At 33.9% G+C, this 20,294-nt stretch overlaps 2 protein-coding genes across 2 annotated transcripts; both read right to left on the minus strand.

The window, feature by feature from the left end:
* Window positions 1-13,483: 13,483 nt before the first annotated feature.
* Window positions 13,484-14,431, minus strand: LOC129779818 (nuclear pore glycoprotein p62-like). The gene has a single exon (XM_055787528.1). The coding sequence runs from the start codon at window positions 13,871-13,873 to the stop codon at window positions 13,484-13,486; it is 390 nt and encodes a 129-aa protein (XP_055643503.1). The 5' UTR covers window positions 13,874-14,431.
* Window positions 13,880-14,391, minus strand: LOC129774615 (nuclear pore glycoprotein p62-like). Its single transcript, XM_055778385.1, has 2 exons — window positions 14,265-14,391; window positions 13,880-14,211 (listed from the first exon to the last, which is right to left on the minus strand). The coding sequence occupies exons 1-2, from the start codon at window positions 14,389-14,391 to the stop codon at window positions 13,880-13,882; spliced, it is 459 nt and encodes a 152-aa protein (XP_055634360.1).
* Window positions 14,432-20,294: the final 5,863 nt, after the last annotated feature.

Genomic DNA, 20,294 nt, shown 5'->3' on the forward strand with positions numbered 1-20,294 from the left:
AGTGATTAAGAGATAGAGAGATGAAGAGACCGGAAAAGTTGAAGAGAAAGAGAAAAAGAGAGATTTGATTGTTTTGAAAACAAAAAAGCCGAATACAGCAGACAAAAAACCCTTCAAATGATATTTGCGTTTGGAGGGACTAGTGCAAATTATTATAATAAAACAAAATGGAATACATTTTTAAAGGTTTTATTTGAAATCAATCATATTTTTTCGACAATCAAGAATTGTTCTTGTTTAAGAATAGGGAAAAGCCTCTGTGAGTAGAACAATACAATATTCTTTCTCAGAAAGGCATAAAAACCCTATCATTTTTCGTTAAATGTTATTAAATTCAATTAAAAATTTAAATAGCAATGAATAAAAAATAAATTACTAAACCTAAAAACCTCAACGAGACTAAAAACTAAAAAACCTCAAAAAATCATCTAAAATCTTTATCTTTTTGAATAGGGAAAAGCCTCTGTGAGTAGAACAACGCAAATGTTCTCTCTCAAAAAGGCATAAAAACCCTATCATTGTTCGTAAAATGTTATATTTAATACAATTCCACTAAAACTACAATGCATTATAAAACATGATTTGATGGCTTTCATTTTGAAAAATTCAATTAAAAAATTGAATAATAATAAGTAAGTAATTAGTTAATAAACCCAAAAAATCATCTAAAAATATAACAGGAGCTTAAATAAACTCTACAACACGTAACAAAAACAAAACATCCTTAATTATTAATTCTAAAAATAATTGAAAACCGCCCTCGCCACCACGCCTATCATGCACAACAATAAGCTAAAACAGCAACAATTTAGGAGACTCACTCCTTTCGTTGCCTTCAGATTTTCATTCTCCTGTTTCAATTTTTCATTTTCGGCCCTAATATTCCAAAGACTTCTTTCAGCTTTCATCTTCCTGAATATGGCATCTTCGATTTCTGAAAAATTAGTTGGTTCCCAATCGAACACATCCTCGTCGTCAGCCCGAAGATATTCAATTTATTTTATGTTAAATAAAATGATAAAATGAAAAAAAAAAATCCAATAAAAGTTCAACGGTATATAAGAAATAATGATCACCCCTAATGCCAACGTTTGCCGATTTGGTTAACACAAAGTTGAACAATGGTGTAAATCGTGCACAGAAGGTAGAAGGAATGATAGGGAAACAAAAGAAAAATAAATTTCTACTTGCCGCGGCTGTGTGGCGTGTGTGATGAATGTGTCTGATTTGGATCCTCAGCGCGCACCACTTTAAACTTCGCTCCACTCGCAAGCGCAACCGGTGAAAAAGAACACTATTATTCGATGTGAAAAAAACACCTTTGTTGGATCGATTAAAAACTTGTCCGATCTGCTTGCGAGTTGTCGAACCAATCCTAGGCTAGTTATTTTCGAAGATAATAAATGTGATTGAATTTCATACATACACCTCTCACTTTCACTACAGTCATTTTCGGTGGATTAATTTCAACCTATCGGGGGGTGAAGTGGAAACTAAATGCAAGTGATTGAAGAATCTTGAACGAGAATGAATGAATATTATACGAGAATATTATAATGACGAGATTTGGTAGAAGTTCTATTAAGTTTATAGTAAAAAGAAATTGTGAAGGATTCTAATTGAGCTTTTACAATTTCCTTTTACTATGAGCGTTCACTTATTAAGAAAACGTGAATGATTGAAAGTATTCATAACAATAAAAATCCATTCTGGGCGGGACGAAGTTAGGCGGGTCAGCTAGTGAACAATAAAATCCTGATGAAACGGTGAGTACAGATCGTTACCGACAACAAATGTAAAAAAGAGCGAATGTTGGAAAGTGTGAAAGTGGATGTGAGAAAGTGAGTAAAATGCTGAAAATAATAAACTGAGAATGTGAAAAAGTGGCAAAGTGCGAAAGTGAGAAAATAAGAATGAGATGAAGAAATGGGAATAAATTGAGAAAAAGAGAAAAAGATAAAAAGAGAAAGAGATAAAGAGAGAAAGATAAAGAGATAAAAAGATACAGAGATACAGAGATAAAGAGAGAAAGAGATAAATAGATAAAGAGATAAATGAGGTGAAGAGATAAGGCGAAAAGAGATAAAGAGATGAAGAGATGAATAGATGAAGAGATAAAGAGATATAGAGATAAAGAAATAAAGAGATAAAGTGATAAAGAGATAAAGAGATAAAGAAATAAAAAGATAAAAGGATAAAGAGATCAAAAGACCAAGAGATGAACAGATGAAGTGATTAAGAGATAGAGAGATGAAGAGACCGGAAAAGTTGAAGAGAAAGAGAAAAAGAGAGATTTGATTGTTTTGAAAACAAAAAAGCCGAATACAGCAGACAAAAAACCCTTCAAATGATATTTGCGTTTGGAGGGACTAGTGCAAATTATTATAATAAAACAAAATGGAATACATTTTTAATGGTTTTATTTGAAATCAATCATATTTTTTCGACAATCAAGAATTGTTCTTGTTTAAGAATAGGGAAAAGCCTCTGTGAGTAGAACAATACAATATTCTTTCTCAGAAAGGCATAAAAACCCTATCATTTTTCGTTAAATGTTATTAAATTCAATTAAAAATTTAAATAGCAATGAATAAAAAATAAATTACTAAACCTAAAAACCTCAACGAGACTAAAAACTAAAAAACCTCAAAAAATCATCTAAAATCTTTATCTTTTTGAATAGGGAAAAGCCTCTGTGAGTAGAACAACGCAAATGTTCTCTCTCAAAAAGGCATAAAAACCCTATCATTGTTCGTAAAATGTTATATTTAATACAATTCCACTAAAACTACAATGCATTATAAAACATGATTTGATGGCTTTCATTTTGAAAAATTCAATTAAAAAATTGAATAATAATAAGTAAGTAATTAGTTAATAAACCCAAAAAATCATCTAAAAATATAACAGGAGCTTAAATAAACTCTACAACACGTAACAAAAACAAAACATCCTTAATTATTAATTCTAAAAATAATTGAAAACCGCCCTCGCCACCACGCCTATCATGCACAACAATAAGCTAAAACAGCAACAATTTAGGAGACTCACTCCTTTCGTTGCCTTCAGCTTTTCATTCTCCTGTTTCAATTTTTCATTTTCGGCCCTAATATTCCAAAGACTTCTTTCAGCTTTCATCTTCCTGAATATGGCATCTTCGATTTCTGAAAAATTAGTTGGTTCCCAATCGAACACATCCTCGTCGTCAGCCCGAAGATATGTGTCATTGGGAACCAACGGCGGCGGCCTTTCATTCTCGATAAAATCCATGTTCGAATGAGCAATGCTCCAAAACCATACCTGGGGTCTATCGCTCGGCACAAGTGGTGGCGGAATTTCATCTTCGATCCAATCCACATCTGGATAGATGTACTTCTCATTGTGGGCTGGTTCGACTGGAAAGCGATCTTTTTTTGGTCCACCTCCATCTCTTCCTGCTTCCTGGTAGGCCCGAGAACTTTTGAGGCCTCCTAATCCTGTGGGAATCCTTGGCTTGAAGGTCATTTGCTTCATTTTCCTGGCTGAAGGTTATATTACTTGCTCTTTTCTTGTTGTTATAACCTTCAGTGAGCATTGTTATTCCATACACACAATGCTTGCTTTGATCGAATCAAAATGCAAGGAAAAAGCTTTCGGCCTACTTTTGCATCATTTTTCTTTCTGACATTATTATGTGTATGGTATGATTTTATATGGTGTAAAATGAAAAAATACTATTGACGAAAAATGTAACGAAAACGTTTTTGGTTTTGTTCGGTATTTTTCAATTGTTCAATAGTTTGAAAAGTGTTCTAAAGGAAGGATATGTGTATTGTCAAATCAGAAAATTCGGCCGAAACCATTTGTGCCTCAGTAATTTATCTGCCAATGCTAAGGAAATATCCGGAATCGATGAACTTTTTGTGGCAAAACTCGCACTCGATTTTTTCCTCATCGGGGTGCACAAGCAAATGACGATCACTGTTGGAACAATGCTTATAATGTGGAATGTGCGTAACATCATTGAATGAAAAAGAAGAACATTAATTTCAACATTTACATATCTTTATTGAAATACCAACTATGTCGAGTTTTAATTGTCATAATACAACCGAAATAATCGCTCGTTATCCTTTCTCAGTGTATCGTGCATTTTACCAATTTCCTCCAAACGGGTGGTTATGCTGGAGGTGGATGATTCAATCCATTGTAGAGAATTCATGTGAGCATTTAGTATCTTTCCAATCTGCACCGCTCGGATCGGAGTATTTGTTTGACTCGTTTATATGTTCAATCACTTCCTTGAGATCCTCGGACATTTGTTTGAGCTGCGAGTCTAATGTTTCCGCCATTGAGTAAGTTTGGCCTCGTTCGATATCAACCTGAACGATTTTGGAAAGTTCCTCCTCGAGCGGTATAATACACTCCTCCAAATCGGTATGCTGAGCAGTGACGAATTCTAGCTCCTGCTCCATTGCATCTTACTCGGCCTTCACCTTCTCGACAGCCTCATTGAGGGCAACTATTTTTTCGCCATTGCCCAACAAAAGTTTATCCCAAGCGTTCACCTGGGTAGCTTGGTTAGTAAAAAGCTTCTCCTGTTCCTCCAACTCGAGCGTCCATTTGTTTATGAATTCTTCCAACTGACAGAAGTTCAGCTGTGTACCGGATACCGAAGATGACTGAGTTGTTTGCGTGGTCGTTGACAAATTTGCCGCCGGCTGAGCTGCTGGATTTGAAACGGTGAAACTTCCCAACGTTAATTGACCGGCTGCTGTGACCGAAGTTGTAGCTGTAAAACCTGCACCGAAACTAAGTGTCGGAGCACTAGATGAGGTAGCAGCTGCAGCAGACGTGGTAGAGCCGGAACTCCGAATGTAGACGCGCCAAATCCGAAACCAGTACTGGCGGTCGTCACTGGATTGGTGGTGCCCATCGTTGGCGCAACGCTCGCAACCGGGTTACCGAAAGTAAAACTCATTTTGCTGCTAACAACAATTTTACGTGAGAAAACTGAACAGGACGAGACGCGAAACACGATGGAAGCAAAGGTAAACATATATTCTGACGTGACAGTTCTATAAACAATAATTTCCAATGTCGTTCTTTCATATCGTTTCCAGATAATGCAAACTTTTTAAATTTAGGGTTCCCAGAAAGAATCAAATCACAGACTTTATGAATGGCATTTGATTTATAACCAGATGGTGTAACGACTAAAATAATTATTTGAAATTCGTCTGAATTTTTCTCCAAATTTCACGGTTCAAGCTGGATGATTCGGATCAGGGCTAGTTATTTTCGAAGATAATAAATGTGATTGAATTTCATACATACACCTTTCACTTTCACTACAGTCATTTTCGGTGGATTAATTTCAACCTATCGGGGGGTGAAGTGGAAACTAAATGCAAGTGATTGAAGAATCTTGAACGAGAATGAATGAATATTATACGAGAATATTATAATGACGAGAATTGGTAGAAGTTCTATTAAGTAAAAAGAAATTGTGAAGGATTCTAATTGAGCTTTTACAATTTCCTTTTACTATGAGCGTTCACTTATTAGGAAAACGTGAATGATTGAAAGTATTCATAACAATAAAAATCCATTCTGGGCGGGACGAAGTTAGGCGGGTCAGCTAGTGAACAATAAAATCCTGATGAAACGGTGAGTACAGATCGTTACCGACAACAAATGTAAAAAAGAGCGAATGTTGGAAAGTGTGAAAGTGGATGTGAGAAAGTGAGTAAAATGCTGAAAATAATAAACTGAGAATGTGAAAAAGTGGCAAAGTGCGAAAGTGAGAAAATAAGAATGAGATGAAGAGATGGGAATAAATTGAGAAAAAGAGAAAAAGATAAAAAGAGAAAGAGATAAAGAGAGAAAGATAAAGAGATAAAAAGATACAGAGATACAGAGATAAAGAGAGAAAGAGATAAATAGATAAAGAGATAAATGAGGTGAAGAGATAAGGCGAAAAGAGATAGAGATGAAGAGATGAATAGATGAAGAGATAAAGAGATATAGAGATAAAGAAATAAAGAGATAAAGTGATAAAGAGATAAAGAGATAAAGAAATAAAAAGATAAAAGGATAAAGAGATCAAAAGACCAAGAGATGAACAGATGAAGTGATTAAGAGATAGAGAGATGAAGAGACCGGAAAAGTTGAAGAGAAAGAGAAAAAGAGAGATTTGATTGTTTTGAAAACAAAAAAGCCGAATACAGCAGACAAAAAACCCTTCAAATGATATTTGCGTTTGGAGGGACTAGTGCAAATTATTATAATAAAACAAAATGGAATACATTTTTAAAGGTTTTATTTGAAATCAATCATATTTTTTCGACAATCAAGAATTGTTCTTGTTTAAGAATAGGGAAAAGCCTCTGTGAGTAGAACAATACAATATTCTTTCTCAGAAAGGCATAAAAACCCTATCATTTTTCGTTAAATGTTATTAAATTCAATTAAAAATTTAAATAGCAATGAATAAAAAATAAATTACTAAACCTAAAAACCTCAACGAGACTAAAAACTAAAAAACCTCAAAAAATCATCTAAAATCTTTATCTTTTTGAATAGGGAAAAGCCTCTGTGAGTAGAACAACGCAAATGTTCTCTCTCAAAAAGGCATAAAAACCCTATCATTGTTCGTAAAATGTTATATTTAATACAATTCCACTAAAACTACAATGCATTATAAAACATGATTTGATGGCTTTCATTTTGAAAAATTCAATTAAAAAATTGAATAATAATAAGTAAGTAATTAGTTAATAAACCCAAAAAATCATCTAAAAATATAACAGGAGCTTAAATAAACTCTACAACACGTAACAAAAACAAAACATCCTTAATTATTAATTCTAAAAATAATTGAAAACCGCCCTCGCCACCACGCCTATCATGCACAACAATAAGCTAAAACAGCAACAATTTAGGAGACTCACTCCTTTCGTTGCCTTCAGATTTTCATTCTCCTGTTTCAATTTTTCATTTTCGGCCCTAATATTCCAAAGACTTCTTTCAGCTTTCATCTTCCTGAATATGGCATCTTCGATTTCTGAAAAATTAGTTGGTTCCCAATCGAACACATCCTCGTCGTCAGCCCGAAGATATTCAATTTATTTTATGTTAAATAAAATGATAAAATGAAAAAAAAAATCCAATAAAAGTTCAACGGTATATAAGAAATAATGATCACCCCTAATGCCAACGTTTGCCGTTTTGGTTAACACAAAGTTGAACAATGGTGTAAATCGTGCACAGAAGGTAGAAGGAATGATAGGGAAACAAAAGAAAAATAAATTTCTACTTGCCGCGGCTGTGTGGCGTGTGTGATGAATGTGTCTGATTTGGATCCTCAGCGCGCACCACTTTAAACTTCGCTCCACTCGCAAGCGCAACCGGTGAAAAAGAACACTATTATTCGATGTGAAAAAAACACCTTTGTTGGATCGATTAAAAACTTGTCCGATCTGCTTGCGAGTTGTCGAACCAATCCTAGGCTAGTTATTTTCGAAGATAATAAATGTGATTGAATTTCATACATACACCTCTCACTTTCACTACAGTCATTTTCGGTGGATTAATTTCAACCTATCGGGGGGTGAAGTGGAAACTAAATGCAAGTGATTGAAGAATCTTGAACGAGAATGAATGAATATTATACGAGAATATTATAATGACGAGATTTGGTAGAAGTTCTATTAAGTTTATAGTAAAAAGAATACAGAAAGATACAGAAAGATAAAGAGATAAAAAGATACAGATAAATGAGGTGAAGAGATAAGGCGAAAAGAGATAAAGAGATGAAGAGATGAATAGATGAAGAGATAAAGAGATATAGAGATAAAGAAATAAAGAGATAAAGTGATAAAGAGATAAAGAGATAAAGAAATAAAAAGATAAAAGGATAAAGAGATCAAAAGACCAAGAGATGAACAGATGAAGTGATTAAGAGATAGAGAGATGAAGAGACCGGAAAAGTTGAAGAGAAAGAGAAAAAGAGAGATTTGATTGTTTTGAAAACAAAAAAGCCGAATACAGCAGACAAAAATTGACCGGCTGCTGTGACCGAAGTTGTAGCTGTAAAACCTGCACCGAAACTAAGTGTCGGAGCACTAGATGAGGTAGCAGCTGCAGCAGACGTGGTAGAGCCGGAACTCCGAATGTAGACGCGCCAAATCCGAAACCAGTACTGGCGGTCGTCACTGGATTGGTGGTGCCCATCGTTGGCGCAACGCTCGCAACCGGGTTACCGAAAGTAAAACTCATTTTGCTGCTAACAACAATTTTACGTGAGAAAACTGAACAGGACGAGACGCGAAACACGATGGAAGCAAAGGTAAACATATATTCTGACGTGACAGTTCTATAAACAATAATTTCCAATGTCGTTCTTTCATATCGTTTCCAGATAATGCAAGCTTTTTAAATTTAGGGTTCCCAGAAAGAATCAAATCACAGACTTTATGAATGGCATTTGATTTATAACCAGATGGTGCAACGACTAAAATAATTATTTGAAATTCGTCTGAATTTTTCTCCAAATTTCACGGTTCAAGCTGGATGATTCGGATCAGGGCTAGTTATTTTCGAAGATAATAAATGTGATTGAATTTCATACATACACCTTTCACTTTCACTACAGTCATTTTCGGTGGATTAATTTCAACCTATCGGGGGGTGAAGTGGAAACTAAATGCAAGTGATTGAAGAATCTTGAACGAGAATGAATGAATATTATACGAGAATATTATAATGACGAGAATTGGTAGAAGTTCTATTAAGTAAAAAGAAATTGTGAAGGATTCTAATTGAGCTTTTACAATTTCCTTTTACTATGAGCGTTCACTTATTAGGAAAACGTGAATGATTGAAAGTATTCATAACAATAAAAATCCATTCTGGGCGGGACGAAGTTAGGCGGGTCAGCTAGTGAACAATAAAATCCTGATGAAACGGTGAGTACAGATCGTTACCGACAACAAATGTAAAAAAGAGCGAATGTTGGAAAGTGTGAAAGTGGATGTGAGAAAGTGAGTAAAATGCTGAAAATAATAAACTGAGAATGTGAAAAAGTGGCAAAGTGCGAAAGTGAGAAAATAAGAATGAGATGAAGAGATGGGAATAAATTGAGAAAAAGAGAAAAAGATAAAAAGAGAAAGAGATAAAGAGAGAAAGATAAAGAGATAAAAAGATACAGAGATACAGAGATAAAGAGAGAAAGAGATAAATAGATAAAGAGATAAATGAGGTGAAGAGATAAGGCGAAAAGAGATAAAGAGATGAAGAGATGAATAGATGAAGAGATAAAGAGATATAGAGATAAAGAAATAAAGAGATAAAGTGATAAAGAGATAAAGAGATAAAGAAATAAAAAGATAAAAGGATAAAGAGATCAAAAGACCAAGAGATGAACAGATGAAGTGATTAAGAGATAGAGAGATGAAGAGACCGGAAAAGTTGAAGAGAAAGAGAAAAAGAGAGATTTGATTGTTTTGAAAACAAAAAAGCCGAATACAGCAGACAAAAAACCCTTCAAATGATATTTGCGTTTGGAGGGACTAGTGCAAATTATTATAATAAAACAAAATGGAATACATTTTTAAAGGTTTTATTTGAAATCAATCATATTTTTTCGACAATCAAGAATTGTTCTTGTTTAAGAATAGGGAAAAGCCTCTGTGAGTAGAACAATACAATATTCTTTCTCAGAAAGGCATAAAAACCCTATCATTTTTCGTTAAATGTTATTAAATTCAATTAAAAATTTAAATAGCAATGAATAAAAAATAAATTACTAAACCTAAAAACCTCAACGAGACTAAAAACTAAAAAACCTCAAAAAATCATCTAAAATCTTTATCTTTTTGAATAGGGAAAAGCCTCTGTGAGTAGAACAACGCAAATGTTCTCTCTCAAAAAGGCATAAAAACCCTATCATTGTTCGTAAAATGTTATATTTAATACAATTCCACTAAAACTACAATGCATTATAAAACATGATTTGATGGCTTTCATTTTGAAAAATTCAATTAAAAAATTGAATAATAATAAGTAAGTAATTAGTTAATAAACCCAAAAAATCATCTAAAAATATAACAGGAGCTTAAATAAACTCTACAACACGTAACAAAAACAAAACATCCTTAATTATTAATTCTAAAAATAATTGAAAACCGCCCTCGCCACCACGCCTATCATGCACAACAATAAGCTAAAACAGCAACAATTTAGGAGACTCACTCCTTTCGTTGCCTTCAGATTTTCATTCTCCTGTTTCAATTTTTCATTTTCGGCCCTAATATTCCAAAGACTTCTTTCAGCTTTCATCTTCCTGAATATGGCATCTTCGATTTCTGAAAAATTAGTTGGTTCCCAATCGAACACATCCTCGTCGTCAGCCCGAAGATATTCAATTTATTTTATGTTAAATAAAATGATAAAATGAAAAAAAAAATCCAATAAAAGTTCAACGGTATATAAGAAATAATGATCACCCCTAATGCCAACGTTTGCCGATTTGGTTAACACAAAGTTGAACAATGGTGTAAATCGTGCACAGAAGGTAGAAGGAATGATAGGGAAACAAAAGAAAAATAAATTTCTACTTGCCGCGGCTGTGTGGCGTGTGTGATGAATGTGTCTGATTTGGATCCTCAGCGCGCACCACTTTAAACTTCGCTCCACTCGCAAGCGCAACCGGTGAAAAAGAACACTATTATTCGATGTGAAAAAAACACCTTTGTTGGATCGATTAAAAACTTGTCCGATCTGCTTGCGAGTTGTCGAACCAATCCTAGGCTAGTTATTTTCGAAGATAATAAATGTGATTGAATTTCATACATACACCTCTCACTTTCACTACAGTCATTTTCGGTGGATTAATTTCAACCTATCGGGGGGTGAAGTGGAAACTAAATGCAAGTGATTGAAGAATCTTGAACGAGAATGAATGAATATTATACGAGAATATTATAATGACGAGATTTGGTAGAAGTTCTATTAAGTTTATAGTAAAAAGAAATTGTGAAGGATTCTAATTGAGCTTTTACAATTTCCTTTTACTATGAGCGTTCACTTATTAAGAAAACGTGAATGATTGAAAGTATTCATAACAATAAAAATCCATTCTGGGCGGGACGAAGTTAGGCGGGTCAGCTAGTGAACAATAAAATCCTGATGAAACGGTGAGTACAGATCGTTACCGACAACAAATGTAAAAAAGAGCGAATGTTGGAAAGTGTGAAAGTGGATGTGAGAAAGTGAGTAAAATGCTGAAAATAATAAACTGAGAATGTGAAAAAGTGGCAAAGTGCGAAAGTGAGAAAATAAGAATGAGATGAAGAAATGGGAATAAATTGAGAAAAAGAGAAAAAGATAAAAAGAGAAAGAGATAAAGAGAGAAAGATAAAGAGATAAAAAGATACAGAGATAAAAAGATACAGAAAGATAAAGAGATAAAAAGATACAGATAAATGAGGTGAAGAGATAAGGCGAAAAGAGATAAAGAGATGAAGAGATGAATAGATGAAGAGATAAAGAGATATAGAGATAAAGAAATAAAGAGATAAAGTGATAAAGAGATAAAGAGATAAAGAAATAAAAAGATAAAAGGATAAAGAGATCAAAAGACCAAGAGATGAACAGATGAAGTGATTAAGAGATAGAGAGATGAAGAGACCGGAAAAGTTGAAGAGAAAGAGAAAAAGAGAGATTTGATTGTTTTGAAAACAAAAAAGCCGAATACAGCAGACAAAAAACCCTTCAAATGATATTTGCGTTTGGAGGGACTAGTGCAAATTATTATAATAAAACAAAATGGAATACATTTTTAAAGGTTTTATTTGAAATCAATCATATTTTTTCGACAATCAAGAATTGTTCTTGTTTAAGAATAGGGAAAAGCCTCTGTGAGTAGAACAATACAATATTCTTTCTCAGAAAGGCATAAAAACCCTATCATTTTTCGTTAAATGTTATTAAATTCAATTAAAAATTTAAATAGCAATGAATAAAAAATAAATTACTAAACCTAAAAACCTCAACGAGACTAAAAACTAAAAAACCTCAAAAAATCATCTAAAATCTTTATCTTTTTGAATAGGGAAAAGCCTCTGTGAGTAGAACAACGCAAATGTTCTCTCTCAAAAAGGCATAAAAACCCTATCATTGTTCGTAAAATGTTATATTTAATACAATTCCACTAAAACTACAATGCATTATAAAACATGATTTGATGGCTTTCATTTTGAAAAATTCAATTAAATAATTGAATAATAATAAGTAAGTAATTAGTTAATAAACCCAAAAAATCATCTAAAAATATAACAGGAGCTTAAATAAACTCTACAACACGTAACAAAAACAAAACATCCTTAATTATTAATTCTAAAAATAATTGAAAACCGCCCTCGCCACCACGCCTATCATGCACAACAATAAGCTAAAACAGCAACAATTTAGGAGACTCACTCCTTTCGTTGCCTTCAGCTTTTCATTCTCCTGTTTCAATTTTTCATTTTCGGCCCTAATATTCCAAAGACTTCTTTCAGCTTTCATCTTCCTGAATATGGCATCTTCGATTTCTGAAAAATTAGTTGGTTCCCAATCGAACACATCCTCGTCGTCAGCCCGAAGATATGTGTCATTGGGAACCAACGGCGGCGGCCTTTCATTCTCGATAAAATCCATGTTCGAATGAGCAATGCTCCAAAACCATACCTGGGGTCTATCGCTCGGCACAAGTGGTGGCGGAATTTCATCTTCGATCCAATCCACATCTGGATAGATGTACTTCTCATTGTGGGCTGGTTCGACTGGAAAGCGATCTTTTTTTGGTCCACCTCCATCTCTTCCTGCTTCCTGGTAGGCCCGAGAACTTTTGAGGCCTCCTAATCCTGTGGGAATCCTTGGCTTGAAGGTCATTTGCTTCATTTTCCTGGCTGAAGGTTATATTACTTGCTCTTTTCTTGTTGTTATAACCTTCAGTGAGCATTGTTATTCCATACACACAATGCTTGCTTTGATCGAATCAAAATGCAAGGAAAAAGCTTTCGGCCTACTTTTGCATCATTTTTCTTTCTGACATTATTATGTGTATGGTATGATTTTATATGGTGTAAAATGAAAAAATACTATTGACGAAAAATGTAACGAAAACGTTTTTGGTTTTGTTCGGTATTTTTCAATTGTTCAATAGTTTGAAAAGTGTTCTAAAGGAAGGATATGTGTATTGTCAAATCAGAAAATTCGGCCGAAACCATTTGTGCCTCAGTAATTTATCTGCCAATGCTAAGGAAATATCCGGAATCGATGAACTTTTTGTGGCAAAACTCGCACTCGATTTTTTCCTCATCGGGGTGCACAAGCAAATGACGATCACTGTTGGAACAATGCTTATAATGTGGAATGTGCGTAACATCATTGAATGAAAAAGAAGAACATTAATTTCAACATTTACATATCTTTATTGAAATACCAACTATGTCGAGTTTTAATTGTCATAATACAACCGAAATAATCGCTCGTTATCCTTTCTCAGTGTATCGTGCATTTTACCAATTTCCTCCAAACGGGTGGTTATGCTGGAGGTGGATGATTCAATCCATTGTAGAGAATTCATGTGAGCATTTAGTATCTTTCCAATCTGCACCAAAGGATCGCTCGGATCGGAGTATTTGTTCGACTCGTTTATATGTTCAATCACTTCCTTGAGATCCTCGGACATTTGTTTGAGCTGCGAGTCTAATGTTTCCGCCATTGAGTAAGTTTGGCCTCGTTCGATATCAACCTGAACGATTTTGGAAAGTTCCTCCTCGAGCGGTATAATACACTCCTCCAAATCGGTATGCTGAGCAGTGACGAATTCTAGCTTCTGCTCCATTGCATCTTACTCGGCCTTCACCTTCTCGACAGCCTCATTGAGGGCAACTATTTTTTCGCCATTGCCCAACAAAAGTTTATCCCAAGCGTTCACCTGGGTAGCTTGGTTAGTAAAAAGCTTCTCCTGTTCCTCCAACTCGAGCGTCCATTTGTTTATGAATTCTTCCAACTGACAGAAGTTCAGCTGTGTACCGGATACCGAAGATGACTGAGTTGTTTGCGTGGTCGTTGTCAAATTTGCCGCCGACTGAGCTGCTGGTTTTGAAGCGGTGAAACTTCCCAACGTTAATTGACCGGCTGCTGTAGATGCTGCTGTGACCGAAGTTGTAGCTGTAAGACCTGCACCGAAACTAAGTGTCGGAGCACTAGATGAGGTAGCAGCTGCAGCAGACGTGGTAGAGCCGGAACTCCGAATGTAGACGCGCCAAATCCGAAACCAGTACTGGCGGTCGTCACTGGATTGGTGGTGCCCATCGTTGGCGCAACGCTCGCAACCGGGTTACCGAAAGTAAAACTCATTTTGCTGCTAACAACAATTTTACGTGAGAAAACTGAACAGGACGAGACGCGAAACACGATGGAAGCAAAGGTAAACATATATTCTGACGTGACAGTTCTATAAACAATAATTTCCAATGTCGTTCTTTCATATCGTTTCCAGATAATGCAAGCTTTTTAAATTTAGGGTTCCCAGAAAGAATCAAATCACAGACTTTATGAATGGCATTTGATTTATAACCAGATGGTGCAACGACTAAAATAATTATTTGAAATTCGTCTGAATTTTTCTCCAAATTTCACGGTTCAAGCTGGATGATTCGGATCAGGGCTAGTTATTTTCGAAGATAATAAATGTGATTGAATTTCATACATACACCTTTCACTTTCACTACAGTCATTTTCGGTGGATTAATTTCAACCTATCGGGGGGTGAAGTGGAAACTAAATGCAAGTGATTGAAGAATCTTGAACGAGAATGAATGAATATTATACGAGAATATTATAATGACGAGAATTGGTAGAAGTTCTATTAAGTAAAAAGAAATTGTGAAGGATTCTAATTGAGCTTTTACAATTTCCTTTTACTATGAGCGTTCACTTATTAGGAAAACGTGAATGATTGAAAGTATTCATAACAATAAAAATCCATTCTGGGCGGGACGAAGTTAGGCGGGTCAGCTAGTGAACAATAAAATCCTGATGAAACGGTGAGTACAGATCGTTACCGACAACAAATGTAAAAAAGAGCGAATGTTGGAAAGTGTGAAAGTGGATGTGAGAAAGTGACTAAAATGCTGAAAATAATAAACTGAGAATGTGAAAAAGTGGCAAAGTGCGAAAGTGAGAAAATAAGAATGAGATGAAGAGATGGGAATAAATTGAGAAAAAGAGAAAAAGAGAAAGAGATAAAGAGAGAAAGATACAGAGATACAGAGATAAAGAGAGAAAGAGATAAAGAGAGAAAGAGATAAAGAAATAAAAAGATAAAAGGATAAAGAGATCAAAAGACCAAGAGATGAACAGATGAAGTGAGTAAGAGATAGAGAGATGAAGAGACCGGGAAAGTTGAAGAGAAAGAGAAAAAGAGAGATTTGATTGTTTTGAAAACAAAAAAGCCGAATACAGCAGACAAAAAACCCTTCAAATGATATTTGCGTTTGGAGGGACTAGTGCAAATTATTATAATAAAACAAAATGGAATACATTTTTAAAGGTTTTATTTGAAATCAATCATATTTTTTCGACAATCAAGAATTGTTCTTGTTTAAGAATAGGGAAAAGCCTCTGTGAGTAGAACAATACAATATTCTTTCTCAGAAAGGCATAAAAACCCTATCATTTTTCGTTAAATGTTATTAAATTCAATTAAAAATTTAAATAGCAATGAATAAAAAATAAATTACTAAACCTAAAAACCTCAACGAGACTAAAAACTAAAAAACCTCAAAAAATCATCTAAAATCTTTATCTTTTTGAATAGGGAAAAGCCTCTGTGAGTAGAACAACGCAAATGTTCTCTCTCAAAAAGGCATAAAAACCCTATCATTGTTCGTAAAATGTTATATTTAATACAATTCCACTAAAACTACAATGCATTATAAAACATGATTTGATGGCTTTCATTTTGAAAAATTCAATTAAAAAATTGAATAATAATAAGTAAGTAATTAGTTAATAAACCCAAAAAATCATCTAAAAATACAACAGGAGCTTAAATAAACTCTACAACACGTAACAAAAACAAAACATCCTTAATTATTAATTCTAAAAATAATTGAAAACCGCCCTCGCCACCACGCCTATCATGCACAACAATAAGCTAAAACAGCAACAATTTAGGAGACTCACTCCTTTCGTTGCCTTCAGATTTTCATTCTCCTGTTTCAATTTTTCATTTTCGGCCCTAATATTCCAAAGACTTCTTTCAGCTTTCATCTTCCTGAATATGGCATCTTCGATTTCTGAAAAATTAGTTGGTTCCCAATCGAACACATCCTCGTCGTCAGCCCGAAGATATTCAATTTATTTTATGTTAAATAAAATGATAAAATGAAAAAAAAAATCCAATAAAAGTTCAACGGTATATAAGAAATAATGATCACCCCTAATGCCAACGTTTGCCGATTTGGTTAACACAAAGTTGAACAATGGTGTAAATCGTGCACAGAAGGTAGAAGGAATGATAGGGAAACAAAAGAAAAATAAATTTCTACTTGCCGCGGCTGTGTGGCGTGTGTGATGAATGTGTCTGATTTGGATCCTCAGCGCGCACCACTTTAAACTTCGCTCCACTCGCAAGCGCAACCGGTGAAAAAGAACACTATTATTCGATGTGAAAAAAACACCTTTGTTGGATCGATTAAAAACTTGTCCGATCTGCTTGCGAGTTGTCGAACCAATCCTAGGCTAGTTATTTTCGAAGATAATAAATGTGATTGAATTTCATACATACACCTCTCACTTTCACTACAGTCATTTTCGGTGGATTAATTTCAACCTATCGGGGGGTGAAGTGGAAACTAAATGCAAGTGATTGAAGAATCTTGAACGAGAATGAATGAATATTATACGAGAATATTATAATGACGAGATTTGGTAGAAGTTCTATTAAGTTTATAGTAAAAAGAAATTGTGAAGGATTCTAATTGAGCTTTTACAATTTCCTTTTACTATGAGCGTTCACTTATTAAGAAAACGTGAATGATTGAAAGTATTCATAACAATAAAAATCCATTCTGGGCGGGACGAAGTTAGGCGGGTCAGCTAGTGAACAATAAAATCCTGATGAAACGGTGAGTACAGATCGTTACCGACAACAAATGTAAAAAAGAGCGAATGTTGGAAAGTGTGAAAGTGGATGTGAGAAAGTGAGTAAAATGCTGAAAATAATAAACTGAGAATGTGAAAAAGTGGCAAAGTGCGAAAGTGAGAAAATAAGAATGAGATGAAGAGATGGGAATAAATTGAGAAAAAGAGAAAAAGATAAAAAGAGAAAGAGATAAAGAGAGAAAGATAAAGAGATAAAAAGATACAGAGATACAGAGATAAAGAGAGAAAGAGATAAATAGATAAAGAGATAAATGAGGTGAAGAGATAAGGCGAAAAGAGATAAAGAGATGAAGAGATGAATAGATGAAGAGATAAAGAGATATAGAGATAAAGAAATGAAGAGATAAAGTGATAAAGAGATAAAGAGATAAAGAAATAAAAAGATAAAAGGATAAAGAGATCAAAAGACCAAGAGATGAACAGATGAAGTGATTAAGAGATAGAGAGATGAAGAGACCGGAAAAGTTGAAGAGAAAGAGAAAAAGAGAGATTTGATTGTTTTGAAAACAAAAAAGCCGAATACAGCAGACAAAAAACCCTTCAAATGATATTTGCGTTTGGAGGGACTAGTGCAAATTATTATAATAAAACAAAATGGAATACATTTTTAAAGGTTTTATTTGAAATCAATCATATTTTTTCGACAATCAAGAATTGTTCTTGTTTAAGAATAGGGAAAAGCCTCTGTGAGTAGAACAATACAATATTCTTTCTCAGAAAGGCATAAAAACCCTATCATTTTTCGTTAAATGTTATTAAATTCAATTAAAAATTTAAATAGCAATGAATAAAAAATAAATTACTAAACCTAAAAACCTCAACGAGACTAAAAACTAAAAAACCTCAAAAAATCATCTAAAATCTTTATCTTTTTGAATAGGGAAAAGCCTCTGTGAGTAGAACAACGCAAATGTTCTCTCTCAAAAAGGCATAAAAACCCTATCATTGTTCGTAAAATGTTATATTTAATACAATTCCACTAAAACTACAATGCATTATAAAACATGATTTGATGGCTTTCATTTTGAAAAATTCAATTAAAAAATTGAATAATAATAAGTAAGTAATTAGTTAATAAACCCAAAAAATCATCTAAAAATATAACAGGAGCTAAAATAAACTCTACAACACGTAACAAAAACAAAACATCCTTAATTATTAATTCTAAAAATAATTAAAAACCGCCCTCGCCACCACGCCTATCATGCACAACAATAAGCTAGAACAGCAACAATTTAGGAGACTCACTCCTTTCGTTGCCTTCAGCTTTTCATTCTCCTGTTTCAATTTTTCATTTTCGGCCCTAATATTCCAAAGACTTCTTTCAGCTTTCATCTTCCTGAATATGGCATCTTCGATTTCTGAAAAATTAGTTGGTTCCCAATCGAACACATCCTCGTCGTCAGCCCGAAGATATTCAATTTATTTTATGTTAAATAAAATGATAAAATGAAAAAAAAAATCCAATAAAAGTTCAACGGTATATAAGAAATAATGATCACCCCTAATGCCAACGTTTGCCGATTTGGTTAACACAAAGTTGAACAATGGTGTAAATCGTGCACAGAAGGTAGAAGGAATGATAGGGAAACAAAAGAAAAATAAATTTCTACTTGCCGCGGCGACTTGTGGCGTGTGTGATGAATGTGTCTGATTTGGATCCTCAGCGCGCACCACTTTAAACTTCGCTCCACTCGCAAGCGCAACCGGTGAAAAAGAACACTATTATTCGATGTGAAAAAAACACCTTTGTTGGATCGATTAAAAACTTGTCCGATCTGCTTGCGAGTTGTCGAACCAATCCTAGGCTAGTTATTTTCGAAGATAATAAATGTGATTGAATTTCATACATACACCTCTCACTTTCACTACAGTCATTTTCGGTGGATTAATTTCAACCTATCGGGGGGTGAAGTGGAAACTAAATGCAAGTGATTGAAGAATCTTGAACGAGAATGAATGAATATTATACGAGAATATTATAATGACGAGATTTGGTAGAAGTTCTATTAAGTTTATAGTAAAAAGAAATTGTGAAGGATTCTAATTGAGCTTTTACAATTTCCTTTTACTATGAGCGTTCACTTATTAAGAAAACGTGAATGATTGAAAGTATTCATAACAATAAAAATCCATTCTGGGCGGGACGAAGTTAGGCGGGTCAGCTAGTGAACAATAAAATCCTGATGAAACGGTGAGTACAGATCGTTACCGACAACAAATGTAAAAAAGAGCGAATGTTGGAAAGTGTGAAAGTGGATGTGAGAAAGTGAGTAAAATGCTGAAAATAATAAACTGAGAATGTGAAAAAGTGGCAAAGTGCGAAAGTGAGAAAATAAGAATGAGATGAAGAGATGGGAATAAATTGAGAAAAAGAGAAAAAGATAAAAAGAGAAAGAGATAAAGAGAGAAAGATAAAGAGATAAAAAGATACAGAGATACAGAGATAAAGAGAGAAAGAGATAAATAGATAAAGAGATAAATGAGGTGAAGAGATAAGGCGAAAAGAGATAAAGAGATGAAGAGATGAATAGATGAAGAGATAAAGAGATATAGAGATAAAGAAATGAAGAGATAAAGTGATAAAGAGATAAAGAGATAAAGAAATAAAAAGATAAAAGGATAAAGAGATCAAAAGACCAAGAGATGAACAGATGAAGTGATTAAGAGATAGAGAGATGAAGAGACCGGAAAAGTTGAAGAGAAAGAGAAAAAGAGAGATTTGATTGTTTTGAAAACAAAAAAGCCGAATACAGCAGACAAAAAACCCTTCAAATGATATTTGCGTTTGGAGGGACTAGTGCAAATTATTATAATAAAACAAAATGGAATACATTTTTAAAGGTTTTATTTGAAATCAATCATATTTTTTCGACAATCAAGAATTGTTCTTGTTTAAGAATAGGGAAAAGCCTCTGTGAGTAGAACAATACAATATTCTTTCTCAGAAAGGCATAAAAACCCTATCATTTTTCGTTAAATGTTATTAAATTCAATTAAAAATTCAAATAGCAATGAATAAAAAATAAATTACTAAACCTAAAAACCTCAACGAGACTAAAAACTAAAAAACCTCAAAAAATCATCTAAAA

Source organism: Toxorhynchites rutilus, chromosome 3, assembly GCF_029784135.1.
Source record: "Toxorhynchites rutilus septentrionalis strain SRP chromosome 3, ASM2978413v1, whole genome shotgun sequence".
Taxonomy (NCBI): domain Eukaryota; kingdom Metazoa; phylum Arthropoda; class Insecta; order Diptera; family Culicidae; genus Toxorhynchites; species Toxorhynchites rutilus.

What these genes read in the sequence shown, in the direction of transcription:
- LOC129779818 (XM_055787528.1), bottom strand. Translation starts at nt 13,873, where the DNA reads ATGGAGCAGAAGCTAGAATTCGTCACTGCTCAGCATACCGATTTGGAG.
- LOC129774615 (XM_055778385.1), bottom strand. Translation starts at nt 14,391, where the DNA reads ATGAGTTTTACTTTCGGTAACCCGGTTGCGAGCGTTGCGCCAACGATG. An exon ending in CGGAGTTCCGGCTCTACCAC is followed by an intron (nt 14,212 to 14,264) that starts GTCTGCTGCAGC and finishes GTTTCGGTGCAG; the next exon opens with GTCTTACAGCTACAACTTCG.